This window comes from Penicillium angulare (genome assembly GCF_028827245.1).
Source record: "Penicillium angulare strain IBT 27051 chromosome Unknown utg000004l_segment0_segment0, whole genome shotgun sequence".
NCBI classification, from domain to species: Eukaryota; Fungi; Ascomycota; class Eurotiomycetes; order Eurotiales; family Aspergillaceae; genus Penicillium; species Penicillium angulare.
This window is the reverse complement of record NW_026623163.1, coordinates 9,074,492-9,096,767: the sequence shown is the minus strand read 5'-3', so window position 1 is coordinate 9,096,767 and position 22,276 is coordinate 9,074,492. Positions and strand designations below refer to the sequence as shown.

At 46.7% G+C, this 22,276-nt stretch overlaps 8 protein-coding genes across 8 annotated transcripts; 1 reads left to right on the top strand and 7 right to left on the bottom strand.

The window, feature by feature from the left end:
- Nucleotides 1-682: 682 nt before the first annotated feature.
- Nucleotides 683-2,009, bottom strand: N7478_007340 (uncharacterized protein; the record flags this gene model as incomplete). Its single annotated transcript, XM_056923554.1, has 3 exons — nt 683-1,604; nt 1,687-1,922; nt 1,986-2,009. The coding sequence occupies 3 exons, from the start codon at nt 2,007-2,009 to the stop codon at nt 683-685; spliced, it is 1,182 nt and encodes a 393-aa protein (XP_056781591.1).
- A 1,320-nt stretch (nt 2,010-3,329) lies between these two features.
- Nucleotides 3,330-3,542, bottom strand: N7478_007339 (uncharacterized protein; the record flags this gene model as incomplete). The annotated part of the gene is made up of 1 exon (XM_056923553.1): nt 3,330-3,542. One exon carries the CDS (start codon nt 3,540-3,542, stop codon nt 3,330-3,332), a length of 213 nt encoding a protein of 70 aa, XP_056781590.1.
- A 133-nt stretch (nt 3,543-3,675) lies between these two features.
- Nucleotides 3,676-4,461, top strand: N7478_007338 (uncharacterized protein; the record flags this gene model as incomplete). Its single annotated transcript, XM_056923552.1, has 1 exon — nt 3,676-4,461. The coding sequence occupies one exon, from the start codon at nt 3,676-3,678 to the stop codon at nt 4,459-4,461; it is 786 nt and encodes a 261-aa protein (XP_056781589.1).
- A 963-nt stretch (nt 4,462-5,424) lies between these two features.
- On the bottom strand, nt 5,425-9,727 carry fphA (putative sensor histidine kinase/response regulator; the record flags this gene model as incomplete). The annotated part of the gene is made up of 2 exons (XM_056923551.1): nt 5,425-5,724; nt 5,780-9,727. The coding sequence occupies 2 exons, from the start codon at nt 9,725-9,727 to the stop codon at nt 5,425-5,427; spliced, it is 4,248 nt and encodes a 1,415-aa protein (XP_056781588.1).
- A 4,430-nt stretch (nt 9,728-14,157) lies between these two features.
- Nucleotides 14,158-15,961, bottom strand: N7478_007336 (uncharacterized protein; the record flags this gene model as incomplete). Its single annotated transcript, XM_056923550.1, has 7 exons — nt 14,158-14,358; nt 14,413-14,820; nt 14,874-15,243; nt 15,294-15,452; nt 15,502-15,626; nt 15,674-15,767; nt 15,834-15,961. 7 exons carry the CDS (start codon nt 15,959-15,961, stop codon nt 14,158-14,160), a joined length of 1,485 nt encoding a protein of 494 aa, XP_056781587.1.
- A 727-nt stretch (nt 15,962-16,688) lies between these two features.
- On the bottom strand, nt 16,689-18,138 carry N7478_007335 (M20 family metallopeptidase; the record flags this gene model as incomplete). Its single annotated transcript, XM_056923549.1, has 4 exons — nt 16,689-16,906; nt 16,973-17,112; nt 17,172-17,971; nt 18,046-18,138. The coding sequence occupies 4 exons, from the start codon at nt 18,136-18,138 to the stop codon at nt 16,689-16,691; spliced, it is 1,251 nt and encodes a 416-aa protein (XP_056781586.1).
- Nucleotides 18,139-18,459: 321 nt separating this feature from the next.
- On the bottom strand, nt 18,460-19,062 carry N7478_007334 (uncharacterized protein; the record flags this gene model as incomplete). The annotated part of the gene is made up of 1 exon (XM_056923548.1): nt 18,460-19,062. The coding sequence occupies one exon, from the start codon at nt 19,060-19,062 to the stop codon at nt 18,460-18,462; it is 603 nt and encodes a 200-aa protein (XP_056781585.1).
- Nucleotides 19,063-19,671: 609 nt separating this feature from the next.
- Nucleotides 19,672-20,670, bottom strand: N7478_007333 (uncharacterized protein; the record flags this gene model as incomplete). Its single annotated transcript, XM_056923547.1, has 1 exon — nt 19,672-20,670. One exon carries the CDS (start codon nt 20,668-20,670, stop codon nt 19,672-19,674), a length of 999 nt encoding a protein of 332 aa, XP_056781584.1.
- Between the last annotated feature and the right edge of the window lie 1,606 nt (nt 20,671-22,276).

Genomic DNA, 22,276 nt, shown 5'->3' with positions numbered 1-22,276 from the left:
GCTTAGCTTTGTGGATATGCCCACACAAATGGTAAAGGGAGCCTGAGAGAGAAGGGTAGTTAGATCAAGACCACCGTTTGTATTTTGGTGAGTTCGGGAGTTCAAGCTTATGCTACAGCTTGTACAGTCAGACGTTCTGCAAGAAACTTAGATCAAATCTCGATACATTAGATGTACAGATCAAATATCCTACGAGAAAGATTCTCTTCTCTTTACTGGAGATTCTTTTGCTGTGGTAATAGCTCGACTAGATTACGGTCATGCGTATCTACTGAGTAGTATAGCTAGTTAGTACCTACGCTATATCTCAAGCACAACTCAACATCCACCGTCTAGAATAATTCCAGTTCATTTACACACCAAAGACCCCGGGCGAGATGTAGAAGGGATCATTAAACAAACAGGTTGCCTAATTGAGTAAGTTCCTAAGGAAGTAATACCTAGGGTTGGGGGCCAGAACTCATCAGGATTCACGTGTTTCATGCATCGCCATTTCAAGACACAATCCACGCGACGATCGTTAGGACCAGTGTGACAAGGCGCCTTTTACTCCTGGGTGTTAACTATAATGTAGAATGACAAACACGGTGGATATCTTGAGGATTAAGCAAAACTCCGAAGCCAATTGTACTTGACAATTTGAATTGAGACCAAGCGTAATGATGATGTGCATACAAGCTATCTACTGACTCGACTTGCCACGCTTAGATCGACGTACTGGCTCAGACTTAGGTTCTTCAGGCTGTTCATCCGGAGTTTCTTCAACTCCTGAAGTTTCTGAGTCAGGACTCTGCTCTCCCTCGCTAGATGGTGTCATTTCCTCAACATCCTCCACATCCGAAGGCTGGGATTGCTGATCGCCCCCAACCGTAGGACCTGGCCCCCATGAGCCTTCTGTAGTGGCGCCCTCACGTAAGCTAGATATAATCTGAGTTGTTTCGTTTTCGATGCCATTCCATGCTCCGCAACTACCGCATCTCCAACGTCCCAGTTCCTCTGGAGTCTTAATACCGGGGGGTGCTTGGCCGTTGACGAGGCGGCAGGTGGAACAGATCATAGCCATTCGGTTGCGAGGCTGCATCTCATCCTCACCTAGCAGCACGTCTAATAGACGGTCGTACCAGTGTGGCTGTTCAATATACTGTCCCGAGCTTGGAAATGCATTAGGTGCAAAACCGGGCTCATCAGTGGGGGTAAGTTGTGGGACTTGGGAGGGAGCATTATGTAGAGGTTGTTGTTGCTGCTGCTGTTGCGGGGAGATCCGATGGGGAGAAGGAGGAGGCGGAGGATTTTGTGGCCCGGCTTGTGGCTGAGGAGGACGGCGAATGTTGGCGGTGGGGGGAGGAGGAAGGCCTGTTCGTTGTGGAGGTGGGCGTGGTGATCCTGGTTTGGGTTCCTTGGTCTCGGCCTGGGGGCTTGAAGACTGTTTAGGAGACTCTCCGCCGTACTTTTCGAGCAGTTCTTGCGTGGAGTTGTATCTCGTAGCGACCTTGAGCTTCTCGATCGTCACCTCACGTTGTTTGTGAAGCTCATTGAGACTGCGTTGGGATTTGGAGATCCGGTAATCAAATAATCGAGAGCTAGTAGCGCGAACCCCGTAAATCCTATTAATAGATATTTTGTCAGTAACCATACTTTGCTTTGGAGCAGAAGAGAAACATTTGAAGGAGAAAAGTGTTGCCATACATCACAGGGCCGCCAGCAATTGCGGCGTACTCCTTTAGACCCCAACTCTCCCATCCTAAAACCAGAGCCAATATAATAGAATAAAAGAGGTATGCAAAAGTCGAATATAAAGTCCAGAGGGCCTTGAATCGCCGTGACGTCGAGCGCTGCTGATCGAGGCGAGTGGTGGCCTGGGCGATCTTAGTAGACAGCGTGGACAACGTCTTTTCGAAAGATGCTGGGGAATTATCCTCGCCCTGAAATAAAACAGTGAGTATTAGATCTCAACTAGGTGACTTTTGAATTCCCCCGATGCTTACCTTCCAGGGCCAAAATGAGACCATGGTGAGTGACAAGCTCCAGCTTACCCACTACTGCGCGAGATGGAAAGCGGGAGCTCAAGTTGACGTATGTTTGCCTTGTTTGTTTCCCGCGACGTCTACATCTCCACACTCGTTGGACTCTTACAACTTCACATCTCACATCTCAAATCTTATTTCATACAAAGATCTCCAGCGGACTAATTTAGTCCAATCCAAATGAAACACATTGAAGAGGCAATTTACTTGGAGATATTTTTAAGTCCGGAATTGTCCCCCTGAATAGGACAATGACAAATACACTCCGGCTTTACTCCATACTACATACAACAAGCAAAATAAACAGCGCGCGAGATCTCTGCTAAAATGGCTAAACCAGAGTCTCAGAAACACCCATGGTCCAATGACCCGTCTTCCCACGATGGAAAATGCTATCAAAGAATCTGGACTGATCTGGCCCAGCGTTGCCACCAGATCCTCTAACAGGTTCATGGGTTATATCCAGTTTCTTTGTTCTATTTGACACAGTCGCCACCCGGATCCCTGTCCGGCGCGCCGATAGCTTCACAAAATGTTTGCTTCGGGGAAGCGGGGATCTACATCGGTTCGGTGCGCCAATTGATAGGCTCGTATATTCCAACATATGTGATTGAGCACATCTTTCTTTGATCGAAATTCCCGCGGCACTCGATAGTCTAAACCTTGGAAAATCAACAGATCCACGCAACGCCATGCAAGTCAATCGGCACCTTTAGCTGCATTGCATGCCGAGAGCTCTTCCCTTCCCCTTCTCAGTGCTCACAAACTCGCTCATTGGCCATTCTAACAATTCATCGGGTGACCCAAGTAACTATTCCCGATCACGTAGATCGGCTCAGCTTTCTATACAAAGAAATGGTGGCCGTGGTGCGTTTTTGACTAGGGTGTATCGAAGACCGAACTACTCCGGGCCCTGTATGGTAGACAAGGCAGACAAGCCCGGACAGGTCTTTTATGCATTCTTTCAAAGATCCTGGCCTCGCTGAGCTGGACGGAATGATTTATACCCTCATCCGATTCGCACAGACTCCCTAAACGGCCCGCTCCATGACTCACGACCCGCAAAACGACCTACAGGACCGTTTCCCGAAATCCCCTCAACTTTATCACATTCCCACCAGTAATATTCCCAGGTGCAGTTGGAAAACGGCCATGGGGAAAGTCCCATAAGTCTCCATGGACGATCCCATCTCCACTCGACCTGTCGTCTCGTTGACGCTATCATTGCGCGTCAGGGGCCTGCCCAATCCCTCAAAACCTGGTCCTGTTGCTGGATGATTCCCTCCTTCCCCCATTTGATCTCTTTCAATTATCTCGCAGTATTCCAACTTCTTTCCCTCCCAATGCTGCTTGTGCCTCTTGCTTCGTATCATGGATACGATGATGAGTAGTCTCCCCCCGCACGTGGCGGAGTTTCTCGTGAAAAACATCGCCGTCATTGAGATTGTGTCCATGTTCTCCATAGGTGCATACAACGCGCTTGAAGTCGGCCTTATCACTTTCAATTAGTTCACTCATTGCCGCGGTCTATATTTCTGGAGCATGCAGGTAGCATCATGGGGTATCCTACTGCATGGAATCCCAGCCCAAATACGATTTCTGTCTGAAGCATCTAATCTCTCGATGAATATCCCCTTCATAATTGGCTGGTATGCCATTGGTCCTCTATTCACGACTACAACTCATCGTCTCGGAGAAACTTCTCATGCGCTACATCCTCTTCATGATAATCATAAACGCCATCATCCTACATATTCCAATGACCATTCTCTTCTTCGGCGTGAACCAAGGCATCACACGACTGGACCGCGCAGCAAACATCTATGACAGGATCCAGGTTACAGGGTTGTTCCTACAAGATTTTGTCATCTCCGCGTTCTACATTTACGAAGCACGTCGCGCCCTCCAACCGGTACTAGAAGTGCGCGGGCGCGAAGGTCGAAAAGTGATCATTCACCTGATAGTAGTGAATGTGATTGTCGTGATATTGAACATTCTCGTCATAATATTGGAATTCAAAGCCCACTACCTCGAAGTCAGTTTCAAAACAGCGGTATACAGTATTAAGCTGAAACTGGAACTCGCCATTCTCACACGCCTGCGCTTGTTAACGCGCACAGTACCCTGTGCCTGTACCGACCAGCCCAATACACCACGACGTTCAAGCGACATCAACGTCTTTGATATGGCACTGGCGAGATCACGTACGCGACCTGATATCGAGTCTCCCTCTCTTTTTCTGGGTGCGTCTCCATCCCCACGACGCCTTTCGTTTCGTGGAAGTACACACAAATCTCATCAGGCATTTCGGGAAACCACCTCGACCGAGAATATGATTTCACCTGTTAATATATGTGGGATTGTTGACACCCCCGGCGAGAAGACTGGAAACCGTCCCAGGATTGGCTCAGCGGACACCGGTCTACTGTTGAGATAGTTATAAATGAGCTCCCAAATTGCGACTTGCCCATTAATTTCAAAAGTTCATCTGCGCAATATTTATTGTTGAGATGTCGCCCATCATTAATTTGCTGAACACCCCCCTACTTCCTCTGCCATTGCTTTATTCTTTTCTTTCCTCTTCTCCTCTCTCTGTCCCTCTCTCTGTCCCTCTCTCTGTCCCTCTCCTTTCTCACTGTCATTCCCTTTCATTTCTTGGGTGGTTAGCCAGCGTCGACTTTAAATTTCATGGGCGGGGTCTTTGTGTCATTGTTGCTCTATACCCTTTGACTTGTCTATTTACGTTTCTTAATAAATTTCAGTTCTCAAATTTCGAGTTTTGAATTTCAATTTGCCCAGTGAAGGGCTATATTTTCATAGAATCTTTTGGTATCAATAGTCTCGCATGTACTTGAAGAAATCTGTCGCGCTCTATGATACACAAAATAGACGGGGGTAAATCGTCAATTCACTCATTTCTAGACGTGATATGAGATATCGAAAAATGGGATGACGAATGAAAAACGAAGCAAAAGCAAGAGTGGGTATAGATGTATTCCCCCGAGAAACATGGAAAATAGAAAGAAAGAAACACCAAAAAGCGCCAGGCATCATACGTGTACAGGCCTGGTCATGCGGAACGCAGAACAGGGTTGGCATGAATGTGAATCGTTTATCAATGAAAATCATCCAACGCATATGGGTATTGCCAGTTCCAAAATTTCGTTGTGCTGCTTGCATGATGAAAAAACTAAAGTGTGTCGTAGTATGGGGAGACAGATGGGTCGTGTCTTGAGTATCGGCCGTGGAGTGGTGATAATTGTGTGTGGTGGAGGAGGAAGGTATATGGGGTATGAATATGCATAGTCTAGGTCATGATGAATGTCAGCCACCGACACTTCTCGTGAAGGATCAAGTTGTGTCTCACAACAAAGCATCACTGACACATCGGTGTCGGACGTTAAAACCATCCGCCGTTCTCCCACTGGCCCGGTTTATATGTAGCTTCTTTCCGAGCATCCGCATCGACAATGCCACTCAGAAGTTCATTTAATCTGATAAAGATGATGGGCTTCATAACCCAGCCATCAAATCCAGTGTCAATATATTTCTGTCGTTCAGACTCCAAAAGAGAAGCTGAAACGGCGAAGATAGGGACACGTGAATTGGGTCTGGCTGTATTTGAAAGCGAATCTGTGCCTGCTTTAGACTCAAATGAGCGAATCATCTTGGTTGCAGTATAACCATCCGCGATGGGCATCTAAGTTCATTTGTCAATGAATCCCTTCCTACTAGGATCTCAATCAAATACCTACCTGGATATCCATGAGGACGAAGTCGAAAGCTTTACTGTGGGTAGCGAACATGTTTGCACATGCTTCGCCATTTGTTGTGAGGTCGACAGTATGTCCGAGCTTGGTTAAGCGTTTGTGGATGATCTTGCTATTGACAGGATCATCTTCTGCCACAAGAACATGTAGAAGCTTTGAATTATCTGGAGGCACGGAGGTTGGTGACGTAGACGATTTACCCACAGAAGAAACGGTTTCGACTGTTTGGGTACGCAGTGGAGAAGCGGGCATAAGTGGGAAGTAAGACCGTTCTTGGAGCTGTGAACTAGTGCGTTTGGCCGAACGCTCGGAGATTCGAAGAGCGCCCATAGGGACCCCTGAATCGGTAATGTTCTCTGTCCCAGGATGTGGAGGGGTTGACAATGGCTGGAGGGTCAATGGCGGAGTGTGGGTGACAGTAGAGAGACTAGCAAGAGGATCTTGCACGTTCGATGGCCACCTGCTGTGTGAAGGCGGGGAACCAACTGACGCGGAAATAGGACCAGCGCTGTGAGGACTGGCGGAGTGCTTGAGCCTGCTACGATCAGAGCTCTCGCTGGGGGGTCTTTGAATGAGAGCAGGTTCTTGCATGGCACTAATGAGTCGGTCTGCATGGCTGCGTCCACTTCGCGAACTGCCTCCAGACCGTAGACTTTCGGAACTTCGCCGGCGTGCTTCTCGTGTGTCTGAACCCTTGCGAGTCAGAGTAAATTCTTGATCTGAGATCATAGGTGTAGGTGGAACCGTAGCGTTATCAGAGGTAGTATCAGGAGTCTTATCTTCGGACCCTTCTGGCAGACGGAAGTTCAAAAGAATCTTAAACCGGCTCCCCTTGCCTTCTTCTGATTTGACTCCAAGTTGGCCCCGCATACTGTAAACGATTCTTGCTACGAGAGCAAGGCCTAGTCCAAGGACACGTTGCTGAGGTTGTTCCTCAGTCATACTTTTCTGTTCGTCGTAATCGTCTTGTTCGGTCGACACTTGTTCTAACTCAGAAAAAAGTGTTTCTAAATCCGCCTTGGACATGCCTGCGCCAGTGTCTACAACCATCATTTCCACTGCCACATGGTCGTTTAGCGGTTGATTAGCCGAGCGCCATATTTCGACTATAACTGCTCCTGATGCAGTCTGCTGGATGGCATTGGATATGATATTTGAGAAAACTTGACGCACTCGACGCTGATCTCCAAGGACATTGGAAGGAAGCCCTGGCTGTGCATTCATAGAGTATGAAATGTTTTTGCGCTTAGCTTCTCCAGCCAACATATCGAAGGCTTCGTGCAAGGTGGATTTTAGATCAAATGTTTCGTCTTTGATTAGTTCTTGTCCTGTCTCAGTATTGGTCAAATCAAGCAGATCGTTGATGACATAAATCAAAGACTTAGAAGCAGAATGCGACTTCGTCAGGCTTTCACGAGTGTCATCATCAAGGGCACCCTCAAGCGCAATCTCAAGATAATTAATAATTGCGTTCAATGGCGTGCGGACCTCATGGGCAGAATTCGCCAGAAGCAATCGTGTGAGCTGGGATTTCTGCATAGCGGCTTCCTTTTGACGCCACACCTTGATGAATTTACCATAAACAAGACACAATACTGCTGCAGTTTCGACGTCTGTCTCAGACCACTCCCGGGATTGACTGAGAACTGTCTCCTGCCACGCTGCAAAACTGTGGCGAGGTTCCAAGTAGCCAGCAGTCTGCTTTCGCTTGGCGATATCGTAAGGGTTACCAGCCCAATTTATTTGCGTAAGCTGGCCCTTGCGGAAAAATGCAATAAAGTCACTGCCACCGGTCGATAATGGGACATATAGCAAACCGGAAATTGCTTGGAGACCAGGAGGATACTGTAAATCTGGGAAATCTTTGATAATGTCATGAGATGCCAAGACCGAATTTATTTGCCGCATACGAAGGAACTCTAGTAAGGCGAGAACCTCTTGTGAATGGGCATTGTTCCCGAGAATTTTGGTTTCATCGCGAATGGAAAGGGCGCCATAATCCGCATCAAAAAGTTGTAGTAAATCATCAGACGAGGCGATTATGTAACCTGAAGGATTGGCTTCGGTAGGAACAGTGTTTATGAGCTTTCGTGCTTGTAATCGCGACGCGTATGAAAGCCGCTCGATGTTCCGCGAAACTGTATCTCCAAGCAGACGGCACATCTTTCTAATAGGGAAGGAAACCCGCATGCCCGCCGAGCCGTAAGAATGGCATGATATCAAACCCCACAGATCATTAAACGCATTGACGCTAATGGACATGGACGAGCGAACTTCCATATGAGCAAGGTACTTGACGTGAATAGGAGATATAGCTCGTAGATAGGCGTGAGTCATGTCTAATGGAGATTCAAGATCATCCAAAGTTCGGCAAACGAGGCGAGATGTGACATGGTCTCGATCGTACAAGAGGCGGACTTTGTTGATCTTGTAGAGCTCACGAGCCTGGGCAGGGATGTCGGATGCTGGGAAATGAAGACCCTTGTAAAGATCGATGGTCGTTTTTGGGTCCACTAGCTCTGCAACAACTAGTCCATTCCAGCTGCTGTCAAACTGATAGATCAATACTCGATGAAAACCAGTGAGTTCCTTCACGAGACCAGCAGTGGTGTTCAATAACTGGTCTAAATCATTGGCTCGGCCTAATTGCTCTTGAATTTGGGTCAATAAGCTGAATACATCCATAGCAGCAGCTTCGCCTCTTCTCCGACGAGCATTCCGGAGAACGCGTAGAGGTTGGCTGATGTTGATGGTACTGGCAGCGAATTGTTCGGCGGATGGAAAAACGCCCAACGTCTCAGCCGGTGTCGCTGGTGTGACCTGGCCGTCGACATTAAGTGGATTTACTTCATCGTGCTCCAACTCCAGTTCACAGATAATCAAATCTTTTTGAGTTGGGCTGACGTGGGTCGCACACCAAAATCGACGGGTTTCTCCAGATTGAGTCGGAATAGCTAGTATAAAAACTTCAGGCCCGTCGATACTGGGATCATAGGCGTCATCGCGAACAAAATCAATATGATCAAGTAAAATGTCGGCTTGGTCCTCACTCAAGATATCACAGAAGTTATCCACAGAAAAGAGCTGATTCGGAGTGTATCCCATTAATGTTTCCGAATTTTCACTCACGACGCGAACAACAAGCTGGTTTGGCGCTTCCTCTCGCATGGCAATCATTACACCAAAGCTCTGAATCGCCCCCGGGACCCGAATAGGCTCATCTTCGCAGTATTGGAATGATTTCCCATCTCTTCCAGTGATAACTGCATGACCATCTTCCGTTGTAATGTGCGTGGACCGTGCTGTAACATGGCCAGGAGGCTCATCGGGTCGGGCGACTTGCGACGCTGGCAATTGGGTGGTAGCGCTTCCGGATTGACTGTCGCTTTTAGGCGCTGCGTATATTTCAGGGTGTTGGGCAACATGAGATGCCATAGAATGAGCTCCTAACTCCGTTGCATCATCCACGGCATGTGTTTCATGTCGAACGGTATTGGCTGGTATAGTTGGTCCAGCTTCGGATTTGGGATGGGACGAGGGCGGTTGAGAGGGCGGTTTTGAAAGCACGGGAGGGGGAGACTGAGACTGAGATTTCAATTCATTCCACGCATGGGAATCTATTATTGAATATTGCCGTGCGCCTGCGCTTTCGCGGGTGGGTGACACTGCTGAACGAGCCTGTGTTGCGTGTGAGGCCGCATGAGGATCAACTGATACCACCGATCGAATAGGGAACACTCGGTCAATGCTGTCGAACCCAGCACTTGGGAACTGTGGATTATCGTGTCGAGAAGCTGATTGCGGCCGGTCTCGCCCTTCTAACCCCCCGTGAGAGGACTGCATAGATAGGGGCCGTGACGATGGTGCTACGGCACTCTCCGAACGCTTCCGAGGCGTCCCCGATCGCGAATTTTGTTCCACTGGCGACGACATGATGGACCCCGGCTGTTCGAAAATGGGAGTCTATATCCAATTTTGACCTGCCCGGTGAGGCAGGTCGAACGGCGAATTGGCGATTGCAACCTCGGGGATCTGTGTGGGGCTGATGTTGATCTGTCCGCTTTTACAGGCAATAGAGTGTTATTCAACGTAGAGGAATCGCCAGAAAGCCAGTAGGGAACGTAACGCGGTCATGAGCAGCGGGAGAAGTGCATTTATAAAATGTAGCCGGTTCGTTTGCAAGGTGGATATCATCGAATCTCATTCGGGTAAAGGAATGAAGAGGGATAACGGGGTGGATCCTTGTATTTGGGGCATGAGGGGAATCCACACCCACCGGGGAGGCGTGAAGATCCTGGGAATCACGAAAGGATGCTCAAGATAGAGAAGGAGACAGAAAAAGCAGTGCCGATCACAGAAGCAGAAAAAGATACTGGAGAGAGAAGCCGAACCAGGACATGGAGGGGCAAAGGCGGAGAGGCTGTAGGTGTGGGCGGTCAAAGCAATTTGATCGGAATTTGCGCGTGTGGGGGCCCCAGGCTAACTACACACTACAACTCATTGGACGGAGGACGCATGGAACTGTGTCTCACTACACACACAGAGAGAGAGATTCCATATATTTGATTCTGCCATTCCCAAGTTGAGATTCGCTTCTTGGTGGAGTTTCGAATACCTTCAAATGTCCCAATCCGGAAGAGATCCGCAAGTCCACATCGCTCTCAGTGGCTGAACCACTCCGTACGCTAGTGATTTATCGGGCTGTTTTGGCGTCTTGGTCTTGGGTAAGGTGTGGCAAAACTGCAGGGTTTTCTTTGCGCACGGTTAGTCTCGTTCAGATGGATGGTTTGTATCCAGGAGTGGAGCCATTCTGCATCATCATGATTCGGTGGTGCAGCATGGCTGTCCTTGGGGCTCTCCCCAGATTTGAATGACATCATCGGGCTGTGAGATTTCAAGAGGATCGTCTATTTCAAGGTACCATGCACGATGACATCGTCAATATTCATCTGCCCTTTAATAGGCAAACGGTCGGCCGAACCCTCGGCGATTCGATCACAGTGGATCCACTTGAAGACACCTCAGCCCATTCGCCACGGCCTACGAAGGTACAAAAGTGTATCGCACATGTCCGAATCTGGATACTTTACCACGTCATCAGAAGCGAGATAGCATTGCTCGTTTATAATCGAAGCACTCCGAACCAAGGGGAAAGTTCATTATGCGATTTCAGATTTTCACCGCTCCCTACCCTGGAGCCCTGCTACAATCCGGCAAATAATTGCAAGATGTCGCAATTTCCCTGAGTCATTGAGTGCCAAGAAATACATGAATTTATAGATAGATATTGATTGACCAACTTACAACATTGAATTGTAGAATACATATGCCATGCTCCGTTCATACACCAATATGCAATAGTACCAATCTTTCTCATGAAAATATCAATCAAAATCGCCAACATTTGAACGCTAACAAATGGTATGTATGTACGCGGAAGTATTTGAACCGAGAAAGACCTTCTGCCTGGCTACCTAGGAATCAATCAAATCGAGAAGAATTGCGTAGTCGGTGGAGCTTGAACTGTTCACCACTCCAAAAAGTCCTTTTACCACGTCCAGGATAGGTTAAATGAAAAGATTTCGCCCTTTCTTGGTGGTATCAGAGTGATGGAGCTGGAGCAGCACTATGAATTCAAGTTAGAAAATATGAGAAATCCAAATGAAGACCTGCATAGAGAGGCACATTCAATATTCATCAAGAATGGAGGAAGAACTCACTGCTCAATATGAAAGAAATATGCCGCAATGGCCGAAAATAGTTCATTAACATCATTACAAGAATACAAAAGTGGGTCATTGATCATCAAACGGTTATGCTACGGGTGCTGCATATGGCACCGCCGGTATGTCTGCATCGTACTCCTCCAGGCTTGTACCGAAGTGATCCAGAATTTCAGTAAAGCTGGCCAAATAAACATGTTAGCAAAATATTGAAAGAAATGACCGTTCTCAAATCAAGGACATACACTAGACTTTTCAAAGAGTCGATTGTGTGGTCTATATCGACCAGAGCCCAATCGAATGGCCTATCGGCCACTGGTTCATCATCTGGGTCATGATATCTGCTCAAATATGGATGCGCCAATGCGGCGTTTGCTTTCAATCGTTTGGCTGGGTCCCATACAAGCAGCCTTTCGAGTACGTCCAGAGCTAGTTGTTTGTTAGAGAGAGGTATTTCTCAAGCAATGAAAGTAAGAATTGGATTTTACCTTCTGGATCTGCTCTTTTGACTATGTTCGTAAAGGACTGTTTCGGGCGATGTGGCAATGATTCCACATATTGCGAGGTCTAAAACAAGCAAGTCAGCACATCTAGCGTTGAATACACTGGGGTTGAGCCTGAGATAAAACCCACGTTTCTGGAGCATATTTTTTGTGTTATCTCGTCAGGAACTGAGCCTAGAATCCGTATGATCAGTTGTAGCTGATCTACATGACTGTGGCCTGGAAATAATGGGCGGCCTTCGATCATCTCCGCGAGTATACAGCCCGCACTCCACATGTCAATTTCAACGTTATACTCTTGCCAGGTGAGCATAGTCTCAGGCGCTCGATAGAATCGCGTTGTCACGTAGCCCGTCATAGTAGAATCTACTATGCGGGCTAAGCCAAAGTCACAAATCTTCAGATCACAGTTTTCGTTTACTAGAATATTGCTGGGTTTGAGATCTCGATGGACCACCCCTGCGGAGTGTATGTATTTCAAACCACGCTGATGCTATCAGTCAGTAAAATGAACCATAACTAGACTGCAACCGAGCCGAGGAAGTGACAGTGGGTATCATGATGATATTGCCAAACCTACCATGATTTGATAGAAGAAGTATTGAGTAAATTGATTCTCCATCGGCCTTGACCGAATAATATGGGCCAGGTCGGTACTGAGAAGTTCGGTAATTATATAACTAAACCGAAGTCAGATATACGCCGTTGGCAGCAAGATCATGCATGAAACACTCGATAAAGGTAGAGAATGGAGTTTTCTGTAATACTGACATATCATCAAGAGGCGAAACAAAGATATCGCGTAGATACACCACCTTGTTCGGTATCAGATCAGCCTGAGTACAACACATAGGTAATGCGGACAAAATCCTGGAGACAAGCAAACATTATCATGGTTAAGATGCCTGAGAAGTTTCACCTCTCTGAAGATTCGTTTTGCTTCACCTTTTGAGTGAAACGGCAAACGAACCTTCTTTATGGCGACGCCTTCATTTGTTAATAGGTCGACACCCGCGCTAAATACACGATCAGCTTCACAGTCTCGAAGAAAGGATATGAATCATGTCAATTTACCAAACCAGGCCATGTGTTCCCACACCTAGCAGTCGTAAACTAGAATATCTGGCGAGGGGTCAGCGATCTCCGGCCCCCAGTGTAAGAAACCACAACATGCGCACCTGTTTGTGAGATCAAACGTGCAACCTCCGACCTGATGGTGGAGAATATTGATATTTGCCATCTTCTGGGGTCATTTGTGGCGATGGACTACAATGATAACATCCAAGGCTGTCGTTGAACAGTGTGAGTCGCGGTCGCATTCCTTTTGCGAGACCCTCCTCGAGGGGAGCGCGGTGTATGTGTGGGTCTTCCCCACAGTTAACCGTGCTCGGCAAGATCTCGCTATTACAATTGGCCCAACGTTCAACAGGAAGAGAGGAAAAAGAGAGAGGAAAACAAGTTTCTGCCGTGGGCCATCACACACTACTCTGGTTCATCGCCCTGTCGAGGCGGGAAAAAAAATTAATACGCTGTGAAAAACTTGAACTGGACATCTCATTTCTTTCCCAATGAAGGCGACGTACCCATTATTGTTGGTAGATTCCAAGATTTTCCACTTTGTTTAATAGTATCCCGGGACTCTCCGACAGTGAAGACGTCCTTCCAACCTATAAATCATACACTTTTCCAGGCTGCGAATCAAGAAGATCTAGAACTAAAGCGATGTTACTTTTAACCCTCAACAACCAGTGGCTTCAATTTCACGCAGCCCTGACTGGTTCGTGGCGTCGACTTGTCTCCATTGAGCCTGAGGTTCCCGTGAACAGTTTCCGGTCTCGATGATTGATTGGTTTAGATTGCGCCGTGGCTATTGCCAATGTGGATATTCATGGATATGACCCACTCGTGGATACGACTTCAAGTTTGTGCTCAGCAGAGATTATGATGATTACTGCGATGAAGAGTACCACTGATATTGCGTGATTGATCAGAATCATGGGTTTTCTTTATAATGTATCTTCAATACAGAGAATATAAAAAAATTGAAGATACCAGTACCGTCAAATGTTCGAGTGGATCAATGAATTGGGTTGTAGCTTAGTAACAGAGAACTAGTCCAACTTGAAGTCATATATAGCTAAAGCAAGTATCGGAAACTATCAATTTCCCGGTCTGTGTTATTTGACAGCTCATCCTGCAACTCCGCTCTAACCGTCATCTCCTCAGGGGAACCATGAAGTCTATCCCGTCGTCGATTTTCCCAGATGTAGTAAGCCAGCAAGCAAATCAAGAAACATATACTCAAGACAAGTCCTGACATGGCTGCTTTGATACCGGTCTATATCATAATATTAATTGAATATTCATAAGAAAGATCAATAATAAAACTTACAGGGTAAGATGGCTCCTCAGAGGCAAGGAAGAACTGTGGCCCAATAACATTGCCAACACAGTAGGCGATAAACAAGAGCGCACTAGCCACACTCTTTTTCGAAAACCCAGCGATATTAGACGTCACAACACTTAGTGAGATGGGCAGATTGATGGCATAGACAACAGCCAGAGTCAGCCCTACCATGCGACCGACCTGTTCTTCTGGGTTCAACTTCCAAATCAATATCAAGCCGATCACAGAAACAATTGTATTCAAAATCATGGCTATGATTCTGGAGTGGGGGATAAAGGTACACGCTATAGATGTCAGGACAAGAAATACTATTTGAGCTCCGCCTTGAGGCATTTGCATCAAAAGAGCTTTGAGATCACTGAAACCAAACCCTGCGGTAATAATCGAGGTGAACTATACGATGATTAGCAATGTCGATAGTGTTGCAGTTGCAGTTGGTAACTCACTGTTGTGATTCCGCCATTGCACAGGTTCGATGTAAAGGAGTTCAAAACCAAAAGCCAAACCTGTGGATCTTTCAAAGCATCTGCCGCCTGGGACCACTTGAACTTCCCATTGTCCAGAACACCAGTTTTATTCTTGATGGTACGCTGGATCGCAATAGCCCGCTCATTTTGCGTGAGGAATACAGCTTTAGTTGGAGAGTCTGGAAGAAACCAAAAAAGAACGATACCATACGACGATGTGATGGCACCCAGTATTAAGAACATAAGCTTCCATGTCTCGATTGGGGCCGAACTGATGTTGCCGATGCCGTACGCGACTAAGGGCCCAATAAGGACAGCGATGCAATTTCCAAAGAACCAGGCAGATTGTCTAAAACATCAGTGATTGTTTTTCAAACAAGACAATCTGCAACAACATACCGAACAGGCTGCTCAGCCCGAGTATAGAACATTCCAGTAAGCAACGTGAAGCCAGGTGCAATAGCAGCCTCTCCAACTCCCAGGAAAAATCGAGCAATCATCAGACCAGTGAAATTCGTGCATGCAGCATGGCACATTAAAATCCCGCCCCAAATAAAGCTGTCTTGTCAGTGAATTTGAATCATAGAAATCAAGGAGTTGGACCTACACGGAGACAGCCAAATATTTCCCAATTGGCAAACGAACGATGATATATGAGCTGGGCCAACTCCAAAAGAAGTATCCAAAGTAAAAGACCGCCGAAGTCCACGAATATTGCGAGCCATGTAATTTCTATTCAATCAGTTTCAGTACGATGGAAATCGGAAGAGATGGTCTACCAGGTCTTCGCGAAGATTGAACAAAGTCGCCTGACTCAATGCCAACTTGTCGAGAAATTGCAGAAAATAAGCAGCGCCCATTAGTGGGATCAATCTAATACAACGGTGAATAATTAGTTCATGAGGCATAGCATGTATTTGTGTAGACAAAATCACATACACAAAATCCAGCTTTCTTAGGACTTTCTTCTCCTCCTCTGGCGTAGACTCGACAGCGAGCATCTGCCCAATATCGAAGTCATGACTCGGTGGCTCGATATCATGCTTGAGATCATTTTCGTCAACCATTTTGACAGATACGCTTCCAAGGCTGAACCAACGGCAACCCTTAGATAATTTAAGATAACAGATGTGCCAGGATTCACTTCACTTCAAATACCCACTGGCCCTGCACTCCTTATAATAAATATCACCCCCATCAACAAAATAGGAGATACCCGACATTCCAACCCGGAAATCCAAGATCGGTGTCAACTTCCTCTCCTTTCCCCGGACTTACACTACAAAGTCGCTTGAACCTACCAATATAGAAACACGGGGTAGTTCCGCGGTGGATCCCACCAGACAGAAGGGGTGCGATTAACGAGCAGAGCCAATAAAAGTATTTTTTAGCTCGAAATATGCTTTTTATATGCTAATGCATTTAATTTCCCCGCAAGACTGGACTCGCGGGGTTGCTTGCCGGGAGCGTGCAGCGGAGTGACTTAGGTGGTGCATAAGGTTCTCCTCTTCGGGTCTCATTCACGGCAGATTTACACGAGCTTTGCTATATTGGGCGTTGAAGTACCGAGTCATTTAAACTGGCGAGTTTCTATTGGTAATTAAAGTTTACTAGGCGCGCTGGTGAAGCCGCGATGGAATATAACGTGCCTCGTACTCGTACTCGTGGGAAGTTGGCTACTAGATTCTACAAAGGATTTACGGAAAGCTCAGAATTTGGCAAATAGATTTGTAGATTTGAAGTCTTGCTGTAAAATAATCTGAATTGTTTCTAGAAAAACGAACTTCTTTTCGTCTATAGGTCTTTCTCAAAGTCAGCTTGGATCGCCTTTGCAAACCCGTCATCAGCCAACACACGACATCCAACTACAGCCATTCCAGCTGCACAGTATAAACTGCGCTTGAAGCTCTCTTGAGACCCCGCACCAGCAGTGAAATGAGGTGTGTGGTTAACACCCTCTGTATGGATATAGAACCCTCCATGGAAACCCGGAACCTCGTAGGATACATTGCCTGGGAGAATTATCAGTAATCAGTATCCAGAGACGACGTCTAGGGAGATATTGTAAGAAAGGATACCCATATCAGTTGAGCCTCCGCTCAAGCCACCCTCCTGACCAACTGCATCGAGTATAGTACTGTAGCCCATGGCGTTCATAGCCGATGTGTAACTATCACAAATAGGTTTGTTGTTTTTCATGTCGGTATAAGCAGCGTCCCTAACGAAAACATATTAGTTATTATTTCCCAACCTGTAGATACACAAATTAGAACATACCATTTATACTCAACTGTACACCCAGTAGCCATAGCTGCCGCCTCGAAACACTTCAACACGCGCTCAGTCAAAGGCTTTAAAGTCTTCTTCGTCTCCGACCGAATATAATAATCCACCGTCGTAGAGGCGGGAATAACATTAGGCCTCTCACCACCCCTTAATACGACACCATGAATCTTCTGCGTGGGCAAAATCTGTTGTCGCAGCATTGAGATGTTCACATAAGCCGCCACAACAGCATCAAGCGCATTAATACCTTCCCACGGCGCAGCAGATGCATGAGCCGGCTTTCCAGTAAAGGTAACCTCCACCTTATCATTTGCAAGGTACTGGCCCGTACAAGAACTCGAGCTGAGGAGGTCTGGGGCGCCAGACAAGACTGGGAAAGGATGAACCATGAAGCAAGCATCAACACCCTTGTAAGCACCCCCATCTATCAGATGCAGCTTACCACCACCCCCTTCTTCAGCGGGGGTACCAAGAAGACGAGCCGAGAATCCAATTTTATCAGAGTAAAGCGCTTTCATTGCCTCGGCAGTAGCTAGGAAAGAAGCAATGGAGCTAGTAGCAATGAGATTGTGACCACACGCATGTCCGATTCCAGGCAAAGCATCATACTCTGCGTTGAATGCAACTACCCGACCACCTCTTCCATGTGTGTAGGAAATTTCAAGTGCTGTCTCAACGCCGTATGCATGACGTTTTACGACATAGCCCTCATCCGCAAGGGAATCGAAGAATGCACAGATATTATCATGTGCTGAATATTCTTCGAAAGCAAGTTCAGGCTTAGACCAGATCTATTAAGAGAAACATGTTCATTTAGCTTTGGAAATAAAAATAAAAAAAGGAAGTAAAGTGTTGCTATTCTTACTTTCTGATTGATCTCCCCAAGACAAGTCTCATACTTATCCAAGATCTCGCGAACCTTTTGAATGATATCTTGTTGATCTTGAACAGACTGCATTTTGCCGATTCGATTCAAATGTAGACTCAAACACAAAAAAGATTAGAAATTCAATCGCCGTAGAGAATTGTATTTATGGCTCCACCCATCCTATCGGTAGATGGCAAATCCCCGGAGACAAGCCGTTCCCGACCCCGCAACTGATAAGCCATAGTGACGGCTAACCATGCCCAAAGCACCAGGTCGAGGCGATAGCCAAGCCCCGCCGGTGCAGGGGATTTAGATTCATTCCGCGATCATTCCGCAGTGGAGATAGAATCGAGATAACAATCATGAAAAGATTGGTCATAGGTTTGTTCTTGTTGAGGAGACCGAGAATATCTATTCCAGTTGTGTCTCCCTTTGTGACTCACCAAATGCTGATTCCATTTGTAATGCAGCTGCACGAGCCTGAACAGGTCTTGCCTCGAGGTAGATGCGCATTTCTTTAACTTGAAGTTCGTTTTCGTTTGAACCCTCTAGATCCAAAATGTTGAACTCTTGAATCTTTATGGGGAGTTGGTCTGGATCAACTTTAAAAATCGTTTCGGATGTCGCCTCAAACATGACAGTTCGTTTCAAGGGACCCTGTGTATCATTTCGCTCATCGGGGTTCGAGTATTGATCTGGATTATTGTTCCTGGAGCCGTTGTTGGATAGTGTGTTGCTGAGGTCCATATCCCACGCAATATTGATTTCGTGTCTAAAGTGCGACAAGTGGCGGCTTCGGACTTCGAGGAGGGGGAGTGCAGACTTGGCTGGGTTTGGAGGATTGTTGTCGATGGTGATAGGCGCATTTGGATCGAAGAAATTACTAACAGGGTTAGGAACTGGGTTGAGATTGTCCACGGCTGGGAGGAAACGCGTGAGGAATCGTAGACCGGGAGTTGCATGGTCGGGGATGGATTCGTAGGGACCATGATGAATGAAGACAGCGTGTGCCATACTGATATACGTTAATGCCGAATAGATTTAAGATTCAAGATCGAGTGGCTTTTTTTGTGTCATAGAAGTCAATATTTGTACTCCCTTATCATCCGTCATAACAACGTAGTATGGTTGTCATCACGAACTATGACTGTTCATATCATGAAACAAACCATTAGTCAGAGAAGTCCTAGGTATAAAATTTTCGATATCTCCAATGTATATAAAGTTAACAGTAAATAACACTTGTGATGTAATTATACAAACTTGACGGCCATAGCCCCTGGAGGGCAGACCCAAGACCAAATTTATTGACAAAACACGGCAAAATTATACAGTGTTGGAAGCCGTGGTGAGCTGTACACAATGCAGTCCATGTGAATTTCACCAATATGAAGATCCAGAGCCTCATGTCTCGGCGCGTGATAAGTGCGCGAGGCTTCGCGCAGGTGCAGCGAAGCTGGAGGGGGGGTGTCAAGATATGTGTGACGAATACGAGGCATTTGCCTCATGGCACCATTGAGCCATTGCCGAAGAGATCGGCTTTCGGGAGGAACAATACAATCCGTGCGCGACACGGATATTTTGTTAAAGACGAGGAAGTTGTATGGAATGGGATGGTGTGGGTCAAGATGGATGGCCACTGTCGCTCGAGACCCGTGACCGTGTTGATGGGCGAATCCTTTGTTCCGAAATTGGTAAACTTTCCAAAGAAATATTATTCCAACCGCGCATACCACGAGGGGCGCGCTCCACAGGAGCAGCATGCGTGACGTCGGAAGTCAGCTGAGTCGGGTCCACAAATTGTGGGTATTCTTCCGGTTCTCCAGAAGTCGGCTGGGATCGAGATGTCTGGACCAAGGAGACCAGTTTGCCAAGAACACCGAACTCCAATTTGAGCTTTATGCTGTACACCATGGGTTTCAAAGTGGTTTGCAGTGAGTAGTAGCCAATATACTCAACTAATAACAGAGCGACGTCGAGCAGAATGATGACGAAGTTGATAGCCAACAATTCATACATGATTCTAGTCCGACGCTGATCTTTATCTGGCATCATTTGAAGCAGCTTGACCGTCTCGCAGATGTAGATACCAGAGATGACGAATTCTTGACAGCAGAACCAAGCCAACTGCATGCGCTCCATCACATTATAGCCTCGAATGAACGGATCGGTCCGCACATAAGCAGTAGAGAAGGTAAGAACGGTGGTTGGGATGAGAAGGATGATGGCGTCGATGATAATCAGCCAAAGTACAAAGCGTAGAACTCGGCGATCCTGAACGACTAAATGAAGTCGAGAATATAGAACAACCGACTGGCCTGGCACCATGACATAAAAACCAATAGTCGACAAGGTCAATGACAACCATAGCGGAGCCAATGCAAAAAATTCCAGAATATATCCAATGGTATGAGGGACGACACCGAGCACGACGGACAGTAGTAGAGTCCAGAAATATAAGCCCCGGTAGGTTTGGAACGTTAAGAATAATAAGATAAAGAGCTCAATAGCATTGTATAGCGCGATCGAAGAAAACACAATCATTAAAATGCGCACCGTTAGACTACCACCATGGTAACCGCCGATTAGGCCATCGGGAGGCTGATCTAGGGTGTCCCCCATGACCAGGCAATTGACCAGCGCGTTTGTGTTATGGTATTGAAAATCTCGGGGTGATTCGTTATACCCCGCTTGTTTGAATCCCCTGTCGTATGCGTAACTTGTTCCGATTGATCAATTTCATAGCCATGATCTAGCATTGGCTGAACATTCGTGCGATTGTATGTATTGGTAGGAGGATATTATCGAATATGGACAGCGTGTAGGGAATGCGATATGTACTTGTGAGAATGATGAGGGGCGGAGGGCGATAACGGGTCTCGAACGCTGTTCTCGAGTTTCGCGATCTCGAGTATGTGTGTGGACGTCGGATGTAACTTCACGGTCGCCGAGAGCGGGAGGATCGGAGACAAGGGCGAACAATCGATAATTGAAATCAGGTTAAGTGTGGTGACAGACACTCAATTTCCCCCAGAAATAAATAAAAAAAGAGATTATGAAGAATATATGCAGGAACCCAAAAACGAGAGCAGGGTGGCACTGGGTCGCCCCCCAGGCGAACGAACGAAATGAGGAGAATAAGATGGAGTACAGAGTGGGTTCTTTCCACCTGCGTGGGTTCTAGCGACTCCGCACGCGCCAAACTGCCGATCACAGCAGAACACAACGGGCTAGCTAAATAGCCTATGATGAAACTAAGATAGAAGAACTGAAATCACTGAATATAACCCTCATGAGAGAGGGAAAATGTTATGAATGTCACCACGGACATTGGGGCTCGAGAGGTCGAAAAAGCGAAAAAGTCTAATTTTCCGGGGCAAAGGACGCTAACCCGCTTTAGGCAGTTCAAGTGGAAGTTTTCGGGGGAGAGTCACCTGTTTGCACTGTTTGCTGTGTTGGCCCTGTTTGATCTGCCACTTTCCGCCTTCTTTTTCTGCCGTTCCTTCCGTTTCACTGGGGAACTACCAACCTCTTACTATGCTACAGTATGGAGACATGGCTGGATAGTCCCGATCCCAAGCCGAGACCAACCACCCCAGCCATATAGCCCCGCCCTTACTAACAGCTCCTCGAATGAGCAAGGATTGTTTTAGCCACGACGACTGGAGACACCCAATTATTGATCCACTGACCCTTCAATTCTCACATGATACACTCCATCGGACCTTCGAAACAATTGAAATGGGAATGTGCATCGGATTGGACTCTCGACGCAGGGTCGTCCTTGATGGCTGGGGGAACTCACTGCTGAGGATTGCATTCTGGTCATTGTAATAAAAGACATAATTGGCGCCGAGGGAGCGAATAAGAAAGGGCTGGAAGAGTATGTTCATTGTTATTATCTTCACTGGTTACGAGGCCCATGGCTATCATCGGAAAAGGCCTCTATTGGCTATTTATGAAATTTACCACCTATTATATTGCTACCTGTACTGTGAGCTCAAGTACATCGATCTGAAGACAAGTGGAAAGACATAGAGAATGGGGTCTGTCCCGATGATCGCTATTGTCCCCCCATAACTGGTCAATTTCGTCGAGTCACAACGAGTGGTACTGGCTATGAAAGTTTATTATACGAATTTTGACATGAGCTGGGAGCTTCTAGTGCTCGTGAAAGCGTTTCTCTCGTCAGAAAAATCCAGCTCGAATCAAAGTGGCTTATTTACTC